Raw genomic sequence first — 21,401 nt, forward strand, 5'->3', positions numbered from 1 at the left:
ATTTTGGCAGCATGCCTCAAATTTGATGCTGTGGTATACGAAAACGGTTTTGTCTATCGTCACGCAATCCATAACCTTTATTTGGCACCGTCTGGAGATGATACGATTCAATTTTCGTGAAAATTGGACAAACGGTCTAGGAGGAGTTCGAAAAAGAAGGTTTTTCAAAGAAATAAAGATGGCGGACAGGAAGTTTGGCTGATTATGCAAAACCTGATATCTATGTTTTCGGCATAACCCAAGGAATCTATTAAGATCAGTTTCATTGCAATAGGCAAATTTATTCAAAAGTTATTAGCGTTCTCAGAAATTAATTATAACTTTTGACCAACAGGTGGCGCTGTCTCAAAATCTTTTGAGTACCTTCAGGGCATGCTGCTTATGGCACACACTGAGTTTCGTAATGTTAGACCAAAGCATTTGTTTAGTATAGCATTGTATTTCACAAAACTGTATTGAAGTCAATGGGAATTTCACGTTTTGTTCTATTATAGCGCCACCAAGAGGCTCAGTCCCACAATTTTTTTTATGTGTCCTCAGAGTGACCCCATACATATGTGTGTCGATTTTGGTGCAAATATCTCAATTTACTTCCGAGTTATAAACATTTATATGAAAAAACACGTAAAAAATGACTGACACATGACTTTGTTTGAATTTTACTACCCCTTACTATCAATATTTACGCATTTGGGCATTAGCGTATGGTTAACAAGCTATGATTCCGTGTTTCTGGCGGTGGTTTCGTCTCGATCGGAACAGCGGTTTTGAAGATATCGCCAAGTGTTTTTTTCGCGCTAAATCGCTACGCTACGCCATCCGTGAGACAAAACCCGACATATTTGGTATCGTTGGACTCGGCAACGATTCAGGACCTCAAAAATATGACTCCCGTGAAAATAAGTGTACCACACCCAAAGTTATAAGCGTTTGAATAAAACAATTCACCACTAGGTGGCGCTGTTTCGAAACTTCTCAGGCTCCTTCAGGGCATCGTACTGATGACCCATAACGAGTTTCGTAACAATTCGTTCATGCGTTCAAAAAATACAGCATTTTAGCACATAATTCAAAATGGCCGACAGCCAAAATGGCCGATCTGGGAAAATTGGATATCGGTCGACTCGGCATGACGCCCTGAATCTAACGAGACCAAGTTTTTGATTTTTGGAGAAACCGTTCAGAAGTTACGAGCAAAAATAGCCATTTTTCATATCTCCGGACCACTAGGTGGCGCTGCGCCGAAACGCAGCACGTAGCCTCAGGTCATGCTTGTGATTACACGTACCAAGTTTGGTGTGACAACGAGTAAGCGTTGCGGAGATACAACCTCACGTCTGTTTTCGCAAGCGCTACGTAAATTTTGTTTACGCGTTTATCGAAAACGGTTATTCGAATCATCTTGAATTCCATAACTTTTTGTCAGCACTGCCTGGAGATGATCCGGTGCGATTTTGGTGAAAATCGGACAAACCGTCTAGGACGAGTTCGCAAAAGTAGGTTTTTTGGAAAATTCAAAATGGCGGCCGTTTTTTTATGACGGAAAATGACGTCATATGGTGCGATCGAATCGGCATGAGCTCAGGAACAAGAGGAAAAAAGAATTTTGTTGATAGGCCTTACGGTTCAAAAGTTATTAGCATAATAAAAGTGAAACTTTGGACAGTTGGTGGCGCTAGAGGGAATGAGTTAGAGACACCAAAATTGGTGTATTTAAAGTTGGGACTGTCCTCTATCAGAATGTCAAACCAAAACAACTTTCCCGCAAACCGGTCTATGGGCTGCCATAGACGCCCAGTCGGAAGAAGAATAATAATAATAATAATAATAAGAACCGGCACAGATACAATAGGTGCCTCCGCACCTTCGGTGCTTGGCCCCTAATAACTAGAATGTACATTTCCAGAGGAAAATGTGAAGTGGTGCTTGCAGTGGCAAAAAGCTCGCTCGGTTGCTAGGGTGTTATGGGTGGTTGCTAGGGTGTTCTGGGTGGTTGCTAGGGTGTTGCTAGGTGGTTGCTAGGGTGTTCTGTGTGGTTGCTAGGGTGTTGCTAGGAGGTTGCTAGGGTGTTCTGGGTGGTTGCTATGGTGTTGCTAGGTGGTTGCTAGGGTGTTCTGAGTGGTTGCTAGGGTGTTGCTAGGTGGTTGCTAGGGTGTTATAGATGGTTGCTAGGGTATTGGTAGGTGGTTGCTAGGGTGTTCTGGGTGGTTGCTAGGGTGTTGCTAGGTGTTCTGGTTGGTTGCTAGGGTGTTGCTAGGCGGTTGCTAGGGTGTTCTGTGTGGTTGCTAGGGTGTTGCTAGGTGGTTGCTAGGGTATTCTTGGTGGTTGCTAGGGTGTTGCTAGGTGGTTGCTATGGTATTCTGGGTGGTTGCTATGGTGTTACTAGGTGGTTGGTAGTGTTCACATATGGTTATTATAGAGTTTTTATATTGTTCATGGCATGATTTAGCACTTAGCTAATCAATATTAGCATGTAGCTATTCACAGCTAGCATGTTTAGCATTTTGAAAGTTCTATGTGCTAGCATGAGTCAAAAGACCCAACCCCCATCGTGATACAATGTTCTGATGCTGAGATATAGCTGTTACAAAATGGTTGCTAGGGTACTCTGTTTGGTTGCTAGGGAGTGGCTTGGCAGCTTCCAATCATGAAGCTCCAAAGTCAATGTGAATGTATAAACCAACCCCCATCTCTATACGATGTTCTGATAAAGAGATGTAGGCCTTGCAAAATGGTTGCTAGGGTACTCTTTTTGGTTGCTAGGGAGTGGCTTGGTAGCTGTCAATCATGAAACTCCAAAGGCTGCTTGTCAGTATGAATGATATAAACCAACTCCCATGCCTCTATGACATTCAGAATGGAAGATATCCCTCTTTGGATTTTGGTTGCTAAGGTGCTCTACAATGGTTGCTAGGGCATGGCCAGAAATTGTTGAGGTGATTCAGGATTGGCTGTTTGCTGGCCCAAGTCAAACGAGCCCACCCTCATGTTTCTATGACACTTATATCCTGAGATATCCCTTTGATCTCTTTTAATGGAAGTCTATGGGAGTTGTTGCTAAGGTGCTCTAAATGGTTGCTAGGGCGTGGCTTAATAGCTTCACAATGATGCTGAGAGACTGATTGGTCGTCTGAGTAAAATGAGCCCGCCCCCTTGTCTCTATGACACTGTGATCCAGAGCTATGTTCAATACAAAATCCCTATGCAATTTACCATAGTAGGAAAAACACTAAAAGTCTATGGGACTTTTTTACCCAATGATTTGCCCCTGGGGCGAACACCGTACCCCCGATCGCTACGAAAAGTCACAGCACACCTCTCCTCAATAATCCGCACAATTTGACGCCTCAATCAGGGGTCTGTGATGTCGGCGTGTATTTTTTAACAGATGATTACTATTTAGTCTCTAAAATGAGTTTTTATAGAGTTTTTATAGAGTTATTTAGTATGGCACGAGGCCTGCGGCCTCGTGCCTATTGCCCACGGTTGCTAGGGTGCTGTAACTGGTTGCTATGGTGTGGCTATGAAGATTTTAGGCCATTACTCATTGGCTGCTTGATAAATTAAATCCTCCTAGGGAGAGAGAGACGTCTGCCTGACAGCAGGGCTGTCAGGCCCTTTTGTGTCTGTGAGAAAGTGACAGTTGGGATTTGAATTTTTGAAAAATCCCCAATGTAAGTCAATGGGACTTTTTTGGCCGCTTTTCGGTCCGCTGTGCGAACATCGTACACCCGATCTCTTAGAAAAGTCATAGCACACCTCTCCTAAACGAGCCGGTCGATTTGACACCACTCTCATGAGTCTGTGACAAAAGCTGCGGGAGGAGTAGCGCGCCGAAGTTTTGTGTGGAAGAAAAAAAAGATTAATAAGTATGGAGGATAACAATAGTGTTGCTTTGCAAGCACCACTAATAAGAACCGGCACAGATACAATAGGTGCCTCCGCACCTTCGGTGCTTGGCCCCTAATAATAATAATAAGAACCGGCACAGACACAATAGGTGCCTCCGCACCTTCGGTGCTTGGCCCCTAATTATAATATAGGTAATACAAAAAATAATAGATAATACAACAATCTAGTTTAATCAATCCCCAGCTGTAGATTACATATTTTTGACAAATTGACAATTGGATAATGGATAACAATGTGTTGATACTAGAGAAAGAGAGAGAGAAAAGGCTCTGAAAGAGAGGATGGGACAACATTCTTGAGGGTAACACCCAAGTATGAGAAGAAAGTTGATTTTAACTAGTATGAAACACAGTAATCTAGCTCAGAACTTAAAAACATCAAAAACAAAGCAAACACACAGGTATTAATATTCCTATAACTATTTTAATATCAAATGTGTGTGAAACAGTGTTTATGTGTGTGTGAGTGAGTGAGTGAGTGAGTGAGTGAGTGACAGAGACAGACAGGTCAATTCCCACGACTTACTTTACATTATTTCCACTCGACGTCACTGACGCTGCCATTCTGCTCTCATCTGAGGTAAAAAAAATGTCCCGTGGTGCGCGTGCACGGTGCACTCCCCTAGTCTGATACTGTGGGCGATATTTTCAGCGCCCCCAAACCATAAAATTTGACGACGCTGATTGGCGAAATATAAACTTTTTTGCATAGCAACCGGGGAACTATTGGCTTAAATTCCAGCACTGTGGGGCTGAGCGAACTGGCGCCCTGAGAAGACAGCCTATTGGCTATACTACTACACCAACATGATAAAAGTAACGAAAGTGAATGCAAATATCATTCTGGTGAGTTCAAAACACTTTTCAAAGTAAAACCATTATTAGCATATGATTAACATTGATTATTTTTCAAAATTATAAATTATAATATATATTAAAAAAACAGACAGACAGGTCGGAGGGAGGGCGGCGCCCCAGCGCCCTCTATGGGCGAGCCGCCCCTGGTGTTTAGAGAGGATATGTTGTGTGGGACTGAACGGATCAGTAGCTGCGGAAATCATGGAGCAATGCGGAAAAGCTAATGACTTGGAAAAAGAGAGAAAGATGCAACTTAAGCAGTCACGGCTGGAAAAAGCCAAGATGCATTACTTTCCACAGCGTTCCACTAAGCAGACATTTTCCAACATGCAAAAGGTAATTTCTGGCAAAAGTTCACAGCGAATACATCTTATGTGATTTATGGCATTGGTTTTATTCCAGCTTAGGTGCGTGTTCGACGATTTTACAATGCTTATAAAATGAGAAGAAGTTTAAAACCTCATAAAAATGTTCTGTCCGATGTTCACATACGTACGTCCTATTAAGGTTTGTGCAGACATAATGGCTATGACGGTCGGTCGTTGGTGGACCTTAGTGGAGAGACAGCATTTGATTGGACTTATTTGCATAGAAAAAAGTTGGTTATAGATTCATAGATAACTTGGGCTAAAATCCAGGATAGTTAACTTTGAAATTAATTTTTGATATGTTTTAGCAGCCTCGAGGGCATCCAAGATGTAGGTGTCTTTGTTTCCGCAGTATTTTCAATTTTGATATTTTTATGTCAAACCGTTCGTGTCTGTCATTCATATAATGGAGGTCTATGGTCACCACCTCAAAGAGCAGCACAGAGAAGTCCAAATTAAACATGATTTAATGACTCGTAAATGTAAGTACACATTGATGGCCTAAGACACGAAACGAGTGGTTTGTGTGAGAAAATGAACAGTATTTATATCGTTTTACCTCTTGTATACACAGCCATAAAGCACCCACGCCCTCAGAGTACTTACGATATAAAACGATATAAATACTGTTCATTTTCTCACACAAACCACTCGTTTCGTGTCTTAGGCCATCAATGTGTACTTACATTTACAAGTCATTAAATCATGTTTAATTTGGACTTCTCTGTGCATGCTCTTTAAGGTGGTGACCATAGACCTCCATTATATGACTGACAGACAAGAACGGTTTGACCTAAAAATATCAAAATGGAAAATACTGTGGAAACAAAGACACCTACATCTTGGACGCCCTTGAGGTAAGCTAAAACATACCAAAAATTAATTTCAAAGTGAACTATCCCTTTAAGTATTCATAGGAAAGTTAAAGCTGTGTTCAGCCGCCCCCTGCAGGAGGACAAACACTATTAAACAGACGTTATCTAAACTGCACTTCCTCTGTTTCTCCGTCAGAAACCAGTCCATCCCACCACTGGTATTCTGGCAGTGTTTGTGGCATTAAACTACTGTGACGTTGTGCACGTCGCTGGATTCGGATATCCAGAGTTCCGAAACCAGAAACAGCCCATACACTATTATGGAAAAGAAACAATGAAGTCCATGAAGGTTGGTTTTTGTAATTAAAACAAAAAAACTGGGCTGTATTTCGATAGTCCACTTCAGTATTAGTAGACGTTCTGCTTTATATCTGCTAACACAACAGACATTCATCTGACTATAATTAACTTTGCAAATTCATGTCAACTCATTAGAGTATTAGTAGACTGTTAGGGTTAGGGTTAGTAGAAAAAGACATTACTTATGATCAGTTGAATGTCTGTTGAGGAGCATCACATTAAACTGTTAGCAGATATTAATCATCAGTCTACTAATACTCTATGACTGCTAGTTGGCGTAGTTTCAAAGTTGCTATTGTGTACAATCGAAAAAAAGTGGTACCAATGAATTAAAGGAGTAGTTCACTTTTAAAAAAATCTTTTGCTGATAATTTACTCACCCCCATGTCATCCAAGATGTCCATTTCTTTCTTTCTTCAGTCGAAAAGAAATTAAGGTTTTTGATGAAAACATTCCAGGATTTTTCTCCATATAATGGACTTCAATGGGAACCAAACGGTTCAAGGTCAGTGCAAACTGTTCAAAGGGCTTTAAACGATTCCAGACGATGAATAAGGATCTTATCAAACGAAAATCGATCGCTCATTTAATAAATAACAAAGTTTAAGTTTTATAAGTTCATTTGTGACTCTCCTGTTCGAACTCGTTTATCAAAATGAACAAATCTTTTTTCGTGTCATTTGGTTCATTCAACGAACGAATTGACTCGGGATAAGATTTGTTCATTTTGATGAACGAGTTCGAACAGGAGAGTTACGAACGTGCATCACAGAACAGAGCAAGGCGAGCATTTGAGCTTATAAAACTTAAACTTTGCTATTTATTTATTAAATGAGCGATCGTTTCGCTTGATAAGAGCCTTATTCATCAACTGCAATCGTTTAAAGCCCTTTGAAGCTGCACTGAAACTCTCTTTTGGACCTTGAACCGTTTGGTTCCCATTGAAGTCCATTATATGGAGAAAATCCTGGAACCTTAATTTCTTTTCGACTGAAGAAAGTAAGTGAAAGGTGAGTAAATTATCAGCAAATGTTTTTTTTTTTAAAGTGAACTACTCCTTTAAAACAAATTGATGAATTAAACCTAATTCTATATAATGATCCCATGATCTGCCTGACAGAACCCTTTTATATTGAACCTTTTCTTCTAAGACGGTGTAACATTGCTTTGCTTTACTGGATGTCCTTGTTGTTTCAGAATTCCTACCACGATCTCAACCAAGAGGGTCAACTCCTGAAGAGACTGGAAGACCAGGGGGCCATTTTATGTCTTCATCCTCATTCTTGACACCCAACATGAACATACACGAGTGCATGTAAATACAACACCAGAAACAATATCCTCATCTTCGGACTTCACACAAGCCTTATTTCCAGCTCTCACGCTGCATTTCTATGTGATTTCCACACTTTGGTCTTTTTTTTTAACAATGATTTTTTTTTTTCCTTTCATGATTTTTATTTGATTTTTTTGATTTTTAAAAATCACCACTAGATATTTTGTGAACCTCATTAGTATTTAATAAAATTAAATTAAATCTTGTTTTTCATTGGTAATATTTAATGGAGAATAAATGGAGATGTATATATCTCCTGTTTCTTGTTTCTCCTTAGAAAAAGATCCTAGTGATCTCACACGTGTCTCCTATATGTCCTCATGTTCAAAGTTAAATGTAATGAACTCACTTAGAAGTATCATCTAAACTTTTACAGTGAGCCTATTTCAGTTTAGAGATTCTATATTTAAGATACAATTTGTGGTAACACATGTACTTACCATAGTAATAATTATGCATAATTGCATGCAATTTACCCTCAACCAAACCCTAAACCTACAGTAAGTACATGTAGTTCATTAATATTACACCTTAAAATAAAGTGTAACCCAATTTTTGAGCATATGTGATTGTGTCATCCCCGAATATCTGTGGCAATACCTGGCACAGCCTGAAGAGGGCGATTCATCTACATGACAGTGTGAGCGAGCTCTGTTTACAGGGAGACTAAATGCTTGCACTGAAGCACATCACATGTACATGATGGCCGTATGTTCACTTTCTGCTTTATGGATATGGTTTCTACTTGAATTTGGGGGAGCTGCCTTTTTTTTTGAGTCATATTTATTACTCAGAGCTTCACAGAGGAAGGAACATCTGGAGATTTGTCAGTGCCCGAATACACTGCCAGATTGGAAGGCCTCATTTGGACTCGGCAGCCCAATCCAGCAAACAGTACCTTGTGAGATGTGAACTTTTGGTGTCATTCAAATGAATGATGCAAACCATGCACCAATGGCTTTCAAAAATCAGACCCATAATTGCAGGCTGCATTTAGTGATGTATGTCTCGAGACCACTTTTACGTGGTCACGGCCTTGACGGTCTTGTCTAGGTCTCGCTGTCTCAGATCGATATAGCGAAGACAGTGCGGTGTGCGCGAGCCCCGCGAGAAAACACCGTATCCGTGCCACTGATCGCAGCGGCAACGAGCACTTTGATCACTTGATTTAAAAAACAAATATCATGTACAGTTTTTGATGTATTAATATTTAGTAAAACGCATATCAGTGACATGATGGGTTTTAACTTCATTCAGGAGATTTTGGGTAACTGCACAACCGACAGATGACTTTGAGCACACCGCCAACTGCAGGTGTGTGTGTGTGTGTGTGTGTGTGTGTGTGTGTGTTACCATAGCGACAAAACTTTCGGATCCTGCACTTAAGCTTATAATTTAGTTTTGTTTTTAAATTTAATTATGTATTTAAAAGTTGCAGAATGGATTCATTTGGAGACTTGGTCTGCGTCTCGACTTGGTCTCGGTCTTGGTCTTGATACCCTCTGGTCTTGGTCTCGACTTGGTCTCGATTTCCTCTGGTCTTGGTCTGGACTTGGTCTCGGTCTTGATACCCACTGGTCTCGGTCTTGGTCTCGATACCCTCTGGTCTTGGTCTCGATACCCTCTGGTCTTGGTCTCGACTTGGTCTCGGTCTTGGTCTTGATACCCACTGGTCTTGGTCTCGACTTGGTCTCGGTCTCGATACCCACTGGTCTTGGTCTCGACTTGGTCTCGGTCTTGGTCTCGACTTGGTCTCGGTCTCGATACCCACTGGTCTTGGTCTCGGTCTTGGTCTCAATACCCTCTGGTCTTGGTCTCCACTTGGTCTCGGTCTTGATCTCGACTTGGTCTTGGTCTCGATACCCTCTGGTCTTGGTCTCGATCTTGGTCTCGATACCCTCTGGTCTTGGTCTCGGTCTTGGTCTCGACTTGGTCTTGGTCTCGATACCCTCTGGTCTTGGTCTCGATCTTGGTCTTGATACCCTCTGGTCTTGGTCTTGGTCTTGATACCCTCTGGTCTTGGTCTCGGTCTTGGTCTCGATACCCTCTGGTCTTGGTCTTGGTCTCGACTTGGTCTTGGTCTCCTCTGGTCTTGGTCTCGGTCTTGATACCCTCTGGTCTTGGTCTTGGTCTCGACTTGGTCTTGGTCTCGATACCCTCTGGTCTTGGTCTCGGTCTTGGTCTCGATACCCTCTGGTCTTGGTCTCGGTCTTGGTCTCGATACCCTCTGGTCTTGGTCTTGGTCTCGACTTGGTCTCGATACCCTCTGGTCTTGGTCTCGGTCTCGATACCCTCTGGTCTTGGTCTCGACTTGGTCTTGATACCCTCTGGTCTTGGTCTTGGTCTTGATACCCTCTGGTCTTGGTCTTGGTCTTGATACCCTCTGGTCTTGGTCTCGTCTTGGTCTCGATACCCACTGGTCTTGGTAGTGTCTTGGTCTCGGTTTAGGTGGTCTTGACTACAAGTCTAGTTGTATATGAAGGCATCACATGTACACACCAGAAACAAAGACTGTTCTAGAAGTTAAGGCTCTTCTATTTGCTGACTGGCAATCTCACAATAGATTGCGAGTTTCATGAATAAATGCATCCAAAATGGTGGACAAAGTGGGAGAATAATGATAAATTTACTATTTCATGCAATGTTGTATAGACAAAGAAATAGTTAGTACAATAATAAAGATGATATTTATACAAAATATTTGTGTGTGATGTTTGCTTTTATGCTTCTTAGAACTACACCGTTAGCTTAGCGACAAGCTAACATGTCCAAGCAATGTCCAATTGTTATGAAATCATTTGAATCAGTTCTGTTCAATCACAGATGTGTATAGACCTTATGTAGCCCTCCCCCTTTTTAGCATTGCACTTTTTGTGCTCTGTCTTCTGTTTTGTATTTCCACAGCATCTTATGAATTTCTGAATGAACCGCTTGTTTTATAAACTTCACAGTCTATTGACATTTGTTATGACATCTGCTTTAAATATTACAATGCTCATGGTAACTTTCAGTCGAGTCAATCCACTACACTTATCCACTTATAGAGCACTATTTGAGGGAACAGCCATTTATAGTGGTGTCTGAAACCATAGTGGACGTTACCGAATCCCACAATGCAAAGCAACAATGAGTTTACAATCGTTGTATGTTCAACAGCTAGAGAATACCCATAATGCACTGCGAGAGTCGCGTGCTAAATTAATTCCCGCGTCTGACCAGAAGATGGCGCCCGCACCTGAATCATCCATCCATTAATTTTCCAAACCGCTGGTCCAATGTGGCGACAGCATGATATCATACAGGTATACATTCCTTTTTTAACTGACTATTTAAATTATTATAAACAGCAAGCACAAACTATGCAAAAGTGACAGCTTTTCCCATTCCAAAGAAATGGGATTGTGTTTTTATGTATTTTGTTTGTACGATGTTTTTGTAGGTATTTATATTCATATATGCGTCTAATGGTTGTAGATGCTCAGTGGACTTGCTTCGAAATGTTCGCAGACTGGCTTTGACCCTTCCAGAATGGCGGACGGCTTAATGAATAGCAGCCCATAGAGACATAGAAACCACTAATGAGGCATATACACTCACCTAAAGGGTTATTAGGAACACCACACTAATACTGTGTTTGACCCCCTTCAGAACTGCCTTAATTCTACGTGGCATTGATTCAACAAGGTGCTGAAAGCATTCTTTAGAAATGTTGGCCCATATTGATAGGATAGCATCTTGCAGTTGATGGAGATTTGTGGGATGCAAATCCAGGGCACGAAGCTCCTGTTCCACCACATCCCAAAGATGCTCTATTGGGTTGAGATCTGGTGACTGTGGCGGCCATTTTACTACAGTCAACTCATTGACATGTTCAAGAAACCAATTTGAAATGATTCATGGTGCATTATCCTGCTGGAAGTAGCCATCAGAGGATGGGGACATGGTGGCCATAAAGGGATGGACATGGTCAGAAACAATGCTCAGGTAGGCCGTGGCGTTTAAACGATGCCCAATTGGCACTAAGGGGCCTAAAGTGTGCCAAGAAAACATCCCCCACACCATTACACCACCACCACCAGCCCAACAGTGGGAACAAGGCATGATGGATCCATGTTCTCATTCTGTATACGCCAAATTCTGACTCTACCAACAGAAATCGAGACTCATCAGACCTGGCAACATTTTTCCAGTCTTCAACTGTCCAATTTTGGTGAGCTCTTGCAAATTGTCGCCTCTTTTTCCTATTTGTAGTGGAGATGAGTGGTACCCGGTGGGGTCTTCTGCTGTTGGAGCCCATCCGCCTCAAGGTTGTGTGTTGTTGTGCTTTGCTGCATACCTCGGTTGTAACGAGTGGTTATTTCAGTCAAAGTTCCTCTTCTGTCAGCTTGAATCAGTCGGCCCATTCTCCTCTGACCTCGAGCATCAACAAGGCATTTTGGCCCACAGGACTGCCACATACTGGATGTTTTTCCCTTTTCACTCCATTCTTTGTAAACCCTAGAAATGGTTGTGTGTGAAAATCCCAGTAACTGAGCAGATTGTGAAATACTCAGACACCAACAACCATTGCTTAAATCCCCTTTCTTTCCCATTCTGACATTCAGTTTGGAGTTCAGGAGATTGTCTTGACCCCTAAATGCATTGAAGACACTGCCATGTGATTGGTTGATTAGATAATTACATTAATGAGAAATTGAACAGGTGTTCCTAATAATCCTTTAGGTGAGTATATGTATCTACGTATGTTAAAATAATCTAGTAAAAACATTGGAATTATTAGTTTAAACACTGGACTAAATTATACTTTTTTGACGTAGATCTGCCTCCAACGTTTCAAAGTTTCAATGTCCGAGAACCCCCTCGTAAAAACATAAGTGTACTTAACTGTATTGAATGTGCACTTGCAGTGTACTTCAAATCTTAAAAGTATATTTATAAAATATTAGGCTACTTGCATTTACTACAAAATTAATGAAAAAGGTAGGTCTACACTTTAACCATATTTCAAAGACAATATAATTATGAAATCGCTGTATGTCAAAACACTCTCAAGGCCATTCAATATGCATTTAAACTCTAATCAATTTAATTTTAATTGTAAATAACACCCAATTAAGAATCTCCGAATACCCTCAGTTTATAATTAGGCTAAGTATGAAGAGTTCAGATGCAAAAGCCTCTAAATGCCATTTGAAATTTTCTTCTTTAATGATGATTTTTATCAAGCTTGTATATTTAAGTTCAGTAATTTCACTTAAATAACAATTAATAGGTAATTATCATTGCCATTTAAGTGAAATTACTGAACTTAAATATACAAGCTTGATAAAAATGATCATTCTAGAAGAAAATTTCAAATGGCACTTAGAGGCTTTTGCATCTGAACTCTTCGTATATACATTAAAAGTACATCATCAGGACGAGTCTGATTCGTGAAGAGACGGGGCACTATGTCTTGGATCTGGTGTGTAATCGTAAGGATTATTAAGATGCACAAGTTATTCTTCTCCACATTCTCCAATGTTTGAGTTCTGCTTCTCTCTGTATATAGGCAAGGATGGCCACTTGTGATTGTGAAGTAGTTAAGGGCACAACAGAGTCATTCAAGTGCGTCACTGGCCCTCTTCTTCACAGGCTGGAGTGTCTGAACAGTGGCGGTTTCATTACCCCTGCAGAATCAGTGCAGAACCACAGTGCATTGCTTTGTCATACCTGATTGGTCATCCTAGTGTGTGTTATGCAACGCGCAGTTACATAATCAAAGAATATCTGTTTATATGACGACCAAAAACAAGGTCAGTGCAAGTTAGCGCATGGGACACCTCGTCAAACATGCCTGTATAAGATTGCTAGCTTGATGCGATACGAGTAGCATGTTTTCACATTTAAAATTCAGGTATAAATGACCCATCGGCTGGTAAATGGCAGATTTGTGTGATATTTAAATGCGCCAGTAATCGCTGTCGGTGCCTCGCATGAAAAGTGTATGCAAATGATAGTAGAGCTGCTCTTAAATAATTTCCTCCTGCAGTTCGATGCTGCATCATCATGATGCTTGCGTGTAATTTACCATAATTGCAATAGCAAAATCAGCTCTGTTTACACACTTGAACTGTTTCCATGTGCCAAGTGCCAACAAATCTGTTGCTTTTTAATGTTTGCCGACAGCGTTTGAATTCTGAAACTATTCGTGAGAGCTAAGATATCGTTGAGCGCAGATAATGTGAACGCTGTGTTGTGCTCAGCGCACCCACACTCTCTTAAAAACTGTGCCAATCCTGAACTGGTCTTTCCTTCCCACACGATGTGAAGTGCAGGTAAGAGCACACACACACACACACAGATAGCGCGGCACATTTCGGTGAAGAGGTAGATATGGGGATCTTTTTGTGCACATTCATCAGCAGCGGTTTGTTTTGATGTCTAAAGATGGAGACATCTAACACACAAGTGAGAGAAACCATTTTTATCATCTAGCTTAAGGTCAGATTAGTTGCAGATGCATTTATAAGTGATTACAAATGAGCAATTTGCCTTCTTTCTACCATTTTCTCGTTTGTCTAGGTAAAAACGATATAAATACTGTTCGTTTTCTCACACAAACTGCTCGTTTCGTGTCTTAGGCCATCAATGTGTACTTACATTTACGAGTCATTAAATCATTATTAATCTGGACTTCTCTGTGCATGCTCTTTAAGGTGGTGACCATAGACCTGCATTATATGACTGACAGACACGAACGGTTTGACCTAAAAATATCAAAATTGAAAATACTGCGGAAACAAAGACACCTACATCATGGTTAAGATAAAACATATAAAAAATTAATTTCAAAGTGAACTATCTCTTTAAAGATGGTGTGCAAAGCAAAAGCTTGTATCATTTCATCTACATTATGTACATTTATGCATTTGGCAGATGCTTTTATCCAAAGCGACTTGCATTGTATTTCAAGGTACACATTTTCGTCTGCGTCCATTGCAAATCGCACCGTTTAATTTTCGTTTTATTTGGGTTGTCGGGTCACTTTAAAAAGAAGATGCAAGGCAGTCATCAAAAAAAAAAAAAAAAAAAAAAGGATATGGTTAACACATTAGATTTGGGTATCAAGACCTGCAGTGCAAACGCTGCCTTAGCAAAATTTTGTAAAACAGCAGAGATTTGCTATAACAGCATTTTTAATTGCCTATCACGTCCTAAAAGTGTTTGTAACTCTACGACTCTGATGCTGGTAGGTTTGCACAGGGTTTTCCCTGCTCCGTAAACTACCAGATGACAATCTTTGTCTACATGTCAACACACACGTCTATCTAGCTGAAGATCTGAATCTCATATCGTATAGGTTTATGCAACTCACTGCACGAGTGTCCTCAGCAACCGGTTATGAAATCAGTGCTTGGATTGGAGTCAGCGGGCATCTCCTCTCGGGTGTGTTTGTCATTAGTTGGTGTGTGTTCACTGAGGTGTAGCGCTGTGACACTGAGCCCAGCTGTTCAGGCGGATTGCCCTCATGTGTTTGTTCAGTACACATCGTTTGTACACACCTGAATGAGAATGAACAATTACGGACCGCCACTGCCCTACATCACCACACACACACACACACACGTATATCATGTGCGCATGACTTACTATTCGTGAAAATCGTATGTTTTCAGCTATACATGTGTAATGTGCGTATGTGCATTGACTCACTCAAATACTTCACTTGTTTTATTATTATATGAATCAGCGTTTTTGAACGAATCTCTTGAATGAATGATTCAATGGCTTACTCAAATACTTAACTTGTTTTATTATTATATGAATCAGCGTTTTTGAACAAATCTCCTGAATGAATGATTCAATGACTCACTCGAATAGCCTACTTCACTTATTTTATTATTATATGAATCAGCATTTTTGAACGAATCTCCTGAATGAATGATTCAATGACTCACTCGAATAGCCTACTTCACTTGTTTTACTATTATATGAATCAGCGTTTTTGAACGAATCTCTTGAATGAATGATTCAATGGCTCACTCAAATACTTCACTTGTTTTATTATTATATCAATCAGCGTTTTTAGCGAATCACTTGAATGAATGATTCAATGACTCACTCAAATACTTCACTTGTTTTATTACTATATGAATCAGCGTTTTTGAACAAATCTCCTGAATAAATAATTCAATGACTCACTCAAATACTTAACTTGTTTTATTACTATATGAATCAGCGTTTTTGAACAAATCTCCTGAATGAATGATTCAATGACTCACTCGAATAGCCTACTTCACTTGGTTTACTATTATATGAATCAGCGTTTTTGAACGAATCTCTTGAATGAATGATTCAATGGCTCACTCAAATACTTCACTTGTTTTATTATTATATCAATCAGCGTTTTTAGCGAATCACTTGAATGAATGATTCAATAACTCACTCAAATACTTCACTTGTTTTATTATTATATCAATCAGCGTTTTTGAACGAATCTCTTGAATGAATGATTCAATGACTCACTGGAATAGCCTTCTTCACTTGTTTTATTATTATATGAATCTGCGTTTTTGAACGAATATCTTGAATGAATGATTCAATGACTCACTCAAATACTTCACTTGTTTTATTACTATATGAATCGGCGTTTTTGAGCTAATCTCTTGAATGAATGATTCAATGACTCACTCAAATACTTCACTTGTTTTATTACTATATGAATCAGCGTTTTTGAACAAATCTCCTGAATGAATGATTCAATGACTCACTCGAATAGCCTACTTCACTTATTTTATTATTATATGAATCAGCATTTTTGAACGAATCTCCTGAATGATTTAATGACTCACTCGAATAGCCTACTTCACTTGTTTTACTATTATATGAATCAGCGTTTTTGAACAAATCTCCTGAATGAATGATTCAATGACTCACTCAAATACTTCACTTGTTTTATTATTATATCAATCAGCGTTTTTGAGCTAATCTCTTGAATGAATGATTCAAAAACAAATACAGTTGTTGATATGTATTTGATACAATTTTTAGTTACTTTGAAAAGGTGATTTTACTATTTAGCGCAGTCTCATCCCAAGACGTCTTTTGAACATACGTCAACATCGGTTAGATGACGTTATCGGATCCTAACCCTACCCCAGACCTAAACCTACCTGACGTTAAAGGTAAAGCGTCAGTTGTATTACGTCCCAGGATCATCATGTAACTGACGTTTAAGGGTACCCTAAGACGGCGGATGTTGACGTATGGTCAAAAGAAAAGACGTCAAAAGACGTCTTGGGATGAGACTGTGTTAACTTTACACATCCGTGTTTACATCCAAACTTTTATTGCAGTTTTTCTGAGATAATTTGAATAATAATTGTAACACAGAAACACTGATACTGTGGCTAGAAAGACGGTTTGTCTAAACATGACAGCAACGCCAACACAGATCTGAGTGTTCTCTGTGATCGTAGGCTACTTGTCAAAGGTTTAATAGACAGAGATGAATCGCTGTCATTTAGGAATAAGATCGCGTGGGTGTTTGGACCAATCCTAACTATTAATCATGCAGCTCTTGGTCCAATTCATATTGTTGTATTGGATAAAATTCACATTGCTGACAAGTGCATATCTACTGAATGATGCAACAGATGGGCTAAAGCCTAAAATCTGTCTTCTGGGAACCAATTAGGTCAAATGAACGAAATTAAGAGGTTATTTTAAAAATGAATCTGTTTTGCATCTATATTATAGGGATCTCTGGGAAACTCCTACCATCAGTAACAGTAAGTAAAGGGTCTCGAAAGGTCTCCTGCAATTCACATGCCAAACAAATGAGAAGTTGAGGCTCCTTAAGGAAGTCAGAGATGTAAATACATTCAGTTCTCATAGGCATGTGATCCGTAACATGCTCCTTGAAGCTCTTTGTGTGTGGCCAAACACGGTGTCCTGAATGCAATATGTTGACTGTAAATGGATTTTCTCTGCTGATGCCAGGCTCTGATTCCCTGTCATGGCACCGCATGTTCTGCCGCGACACTCGTGATCATGAGCGTTCAGGTGATGATGGGTTATCCCATAACAAGACAGATGTCCTATATCTAAACAAATGCTGCAGTCAAGGAGTGCACGGAGTTCAAGAAGGAGTTTTAATAAAGCTTTTATTTTAAGTGTGACGGGGTGACTGCAGTGCTTTAAGTGGACATCAACCCTCAACATATGCCCAGGAAAGCTCTCACTGTGCATATATCTGTTATTTTGTGGCACAACATGGCACTAACAACACCAAGGTCATAAGTTCAATTTACAGGGAAAGCAAGAGCTAATAAAAAGTGCATCAAGAATGCAATGCAAGTCGCTTTGAATAAAAGCATCTGCCAAATGCATAAATGTTGGGGATGCACGAGATATCGGCCAGCATATCGGTATCGGCCGATATATGTTCATTTTTAATGTTATCGTTATCGGCCAAAATGTGGCCGATATATTAAATCTGATAAATTTAAGCTTCAGCTGAGACACTTGTTGAACCGAACCGTATTTTCATTTTTTGAAGAGATTCATTCTTGAAATATGATTGAAATCTCTTCAAAAAATGAAAATATGGTTCGGTACAACATGTGCAGCACAAATCTGTCATATCGGCTGTACAACACTATAACATGGACATGGATTTAATTTTGAGACACTTTTGTTTTTGTAATCAGGCTCTCAAAATTAGGTATTAATTTGGATTTAAGTTTATCGGCCGATATATCGGTTATCGGCTTTCAAATATAAAGCGTTATCGGTATCGGACAAAATTTTCATATCCGTGCATCCCTAATAAATGTACAGTATTTATCTAAAGTTTTCATGCAACCCGGCCCAGATCCAGACCAACTGTGGATTCAACGCGTACCGGATCTGGACCGACACTATGTTGCTGTCTGGGGTCATGCATATTACTGGATTGTCTTCGTGTCTGTGAGATTTGGGGCAATTGTAACATAAGTTAAGGGAAAAAATCTTTCAAATACATAATGAACATTATTTCATTCCATTGTGTTGAATCAAATACATTAAAGTTATGGACATTATTTTTATTCTCATTTCAAATGTATGTCAAATTAATCACATCAACATACTAACCCAATCTGTGTCAGAGGTTAGGTTCAGCTGACTTGTATTAATCTTATATGAAATGAATAAATCTCATAATTTACAGTAAAAAAAGTGTAAATTGACATCCTCATAAATCTATGACAGCTGACTTTTTATAATTATTGTTGAAATAACTCCCCGCATCCCATCATTTCTATACATTAGGGTTTCATGTTGCATCTAATGTTGTTTAATTAATGTTTGTTGAATTATTGCAGTGTCATGTGTGTTACCATGATGGTGTTTTATAACTGATTCAGCATGATGATGAAAATGATGAAATTTGGCACACTTATAGTAGTGGTCCTGAATAGTAATCAGACCAAATGTGGGGTCTCTGGGACCAACTCTATAGCGCCACCACCAGTTAAAAAAAACAACAACACTTTTTAAAATAGTTGGTCTAACTTTTAAACCCCTTGTCCTAGAAACAAATGTATTTATTTAATTGAATTATTGATACTTGAATACTCTACTCATTTTGATCACATTCAATATCTTACATTAAGACTCAATATTTTAAAATGATATGCAGCTTGCATCTATGTTTTTCTTCTTCTGATTTTTTCCATATATTTTGTATTTTTAGATTTTTTTTTTTTTAATGTTGCTACCGTTTTTTTTTTTTTTTTTTTTTTTTTTTAGACCCCAGATATAAAACATGAATATCTGTCTATTTATCTGACGTAACTCCGAAGGACAGATTGAATAATTCATCTTTTGGACCTTTACTCCTTTTTTCCTCTCTCCCGTGGCTGGAGTCCCAGGAATACGTGCCCAAGAGGTTTCCAATACACGGAAAAGGAGAGAAAGAGAGAGATAGTCTCTGAGGACATGATGGTTATCCTGAGGGAAGAGACACAGAGATACATCTGCAGGACAGAAGTCCCTGAGCTCCTGGACTAATTTACACACACAAAATCCACACCCAGTGGCATTCATTGTGAAAATCCAGCTCTTACTGACGCATTTCAGGTTATTGATTATAAACGGTTTCATCCTATTGAATTCCACTCCATTATAACTCTTCGTAAATGCTGGAGGACTCATCCATTCTGAATACTGAACAATAACTGACACATCCAATCTGCTTTAACGTGTTCTGCCATCGCAGCCGCCGAATACACACACAGCTCTGCGATCCCAGGGGATAGTCTTTATCACTTTGTTTTTCTGTTGATTTTCTGGGAAAGGAATGCAAGTTGAATCACACTGATACATCAAGCTAGAGTTTGAAATATGTTAGCTATACTGTCAAAAAAATAAGATTTTGGATATTTTACTGCAAAAATCCTGCATATTGTACCTTTAAAGTTGTCTCAAGCGTTTCAGGGAAAGCTGAGACGTATGGCAACGTACACAGTGACGTAACAATGTCATTCGCTGGGTTCTCTAGTCCGTGGAAAACAAACACAAGTTGAACCAACTTTGAACCAGCACCAGTTCCGAACCAGTTATTTTTTGGTGGAAAAGGGGTAATAGTCCACTTAAGGCCGTGTGTCCACCAAAGCGTTTGTAGGCAGCTGAAAATGCTAGAAGACGCCATGGTTTGGGCGCTTGCGAGCGTTTTGGCAGTGCAGAGTTTTTTCTGTTGAGACGTTTCGTTGCTATGATACAGAATATCCGCAGCACAGTTTGAATGTTGTGACAGTTGGTCAGTGTGGTTTAGTCCCGCCCCTCCTCCACTGTGATTGGACGGCTGGGTAAAAAGTGACTGTGATGAGCGCTGCGTTTTATCCAAAGTTGAACATTTTTCAACTCTCGGCGACCAGTAAAAAACGCCGGGCGCTCTGCGCTTCAGCGTGAAAAAAACGCTCAGCGACTCGTTAAAAAACGCGGCGCTCCCATTGAAAACATACGCTAGGCGCATGGAAAAACGCTTTGGTGGACACACGGCCTTAGACATTTTGCTAACTTTACAACTACATGTCCACTAAGCCGAACCCTAACCTAACCGTCTACTACTCTAATGAGTAGGAGTGTCACGATTCACCAAATCCTTGATACGATTACATTTTCGATTCTAAGGTCACGGTTCGATTCGATTCTCGATTTTTATCAATCGGCCAATCAGGAAGCTCTCTGTCTTACACACACACACATGCAAGGTCTCTCGCTCTTGCTCGCTCACTCTAGATTTTAACTAATTTGCGTGCATCAGGGAGCCGCTATCTCCTGGAACTTCCGCGAGACTTGGGATGTCTGCAAACGGTGGCTTTTTTGACGCACGAACGTGTCAACGTAACTCACTGGAAATACAAAACACTTCCACACCTGCGACTTCAATGAAAGAGGAGGGGGTTCACGTTCTGTCGTTGGGTTTCCAGTTGCAATGCTATCTTTTGAATGGCTGTAGCTAAGTTAGAGGAGGTTGACCACAGACTCGCAGCAAAATAACGTGCGTTTTTTCCGTGGCAGCATCGATGATTCCATTTTTTAATTCGAAGTTCGAGATTGTGAATTAATTTCGATCGATTTCGATTTAAAATCGAAAATGTGACACCCTTACTAGTGAGAGTTCTTAGTAATACAAGCAAAGTGAGAAAATATGTGGGGGCTCGACCACCCCGATTAAGCCATAAGACCCCCTGAAAGTCTCAAAAGCAAAATTTGAAGGGGGTCT

At 39.9% G+C, this 21,401-nt stretch overlaps 2 protein-coding genes across 5 annotated transcripts in view; one reads left to right on the forward strand and one right to left on the reverse strand.

The window, feature by feature from the left end:
• st3gal4 (ST3 beta-galactoside alpha-2,3-sialyltransferase 4) overlaps positions 1 to 7,854 on the forward strand; it is a 57,956-nt gene extending 50,102 nt beyond the window's left edge. For all 4 annotated transcript variants that reach the window (XM_039647631.2, XM_089135266.1, XM_039647630.2 and 1 more), the window contains exons 10-11: positions 6,149 to 6,301; positions 7,510 to 7,854. In XM_039647631.2, the coding sequence (XP_039503565.2) occupies positions 6,149 to 6,301; positions 7,510 to 7,599 (243 nt within the window). In that variant the 3' untranslated portion in view covers positions 7,600 to 7,854. The remainder of the gene's footprint in view (positions 1 to 6,148; positions 6,302 to 7,509) is intronic.
• The window catches only part of bmp16 (bone morphogenetic protein 16), a 115,619-nt gene that overhangs the window by 88,374 nt on the left and 5,844 nt on the right, over positions 1 to 21,401 (reverse strand). The window lies entirely within an intron of this gene.

The sequence above is a fragment of the Pimephales promelas genome, chromosome 10 (genome assembly GCF_988280905.1).
Source record: "Pimephales promelas chromosome 10, fPimPro1.hap1.1, whole genome shotgun sequence".
Taxonomy (NCBI): domain Eukaryota; kingdom Metazoa; phylum Chordata; class Actinopteri; order Cypriniformes; family Leuciscidae; genus Pimephales; species Pimephales promelas.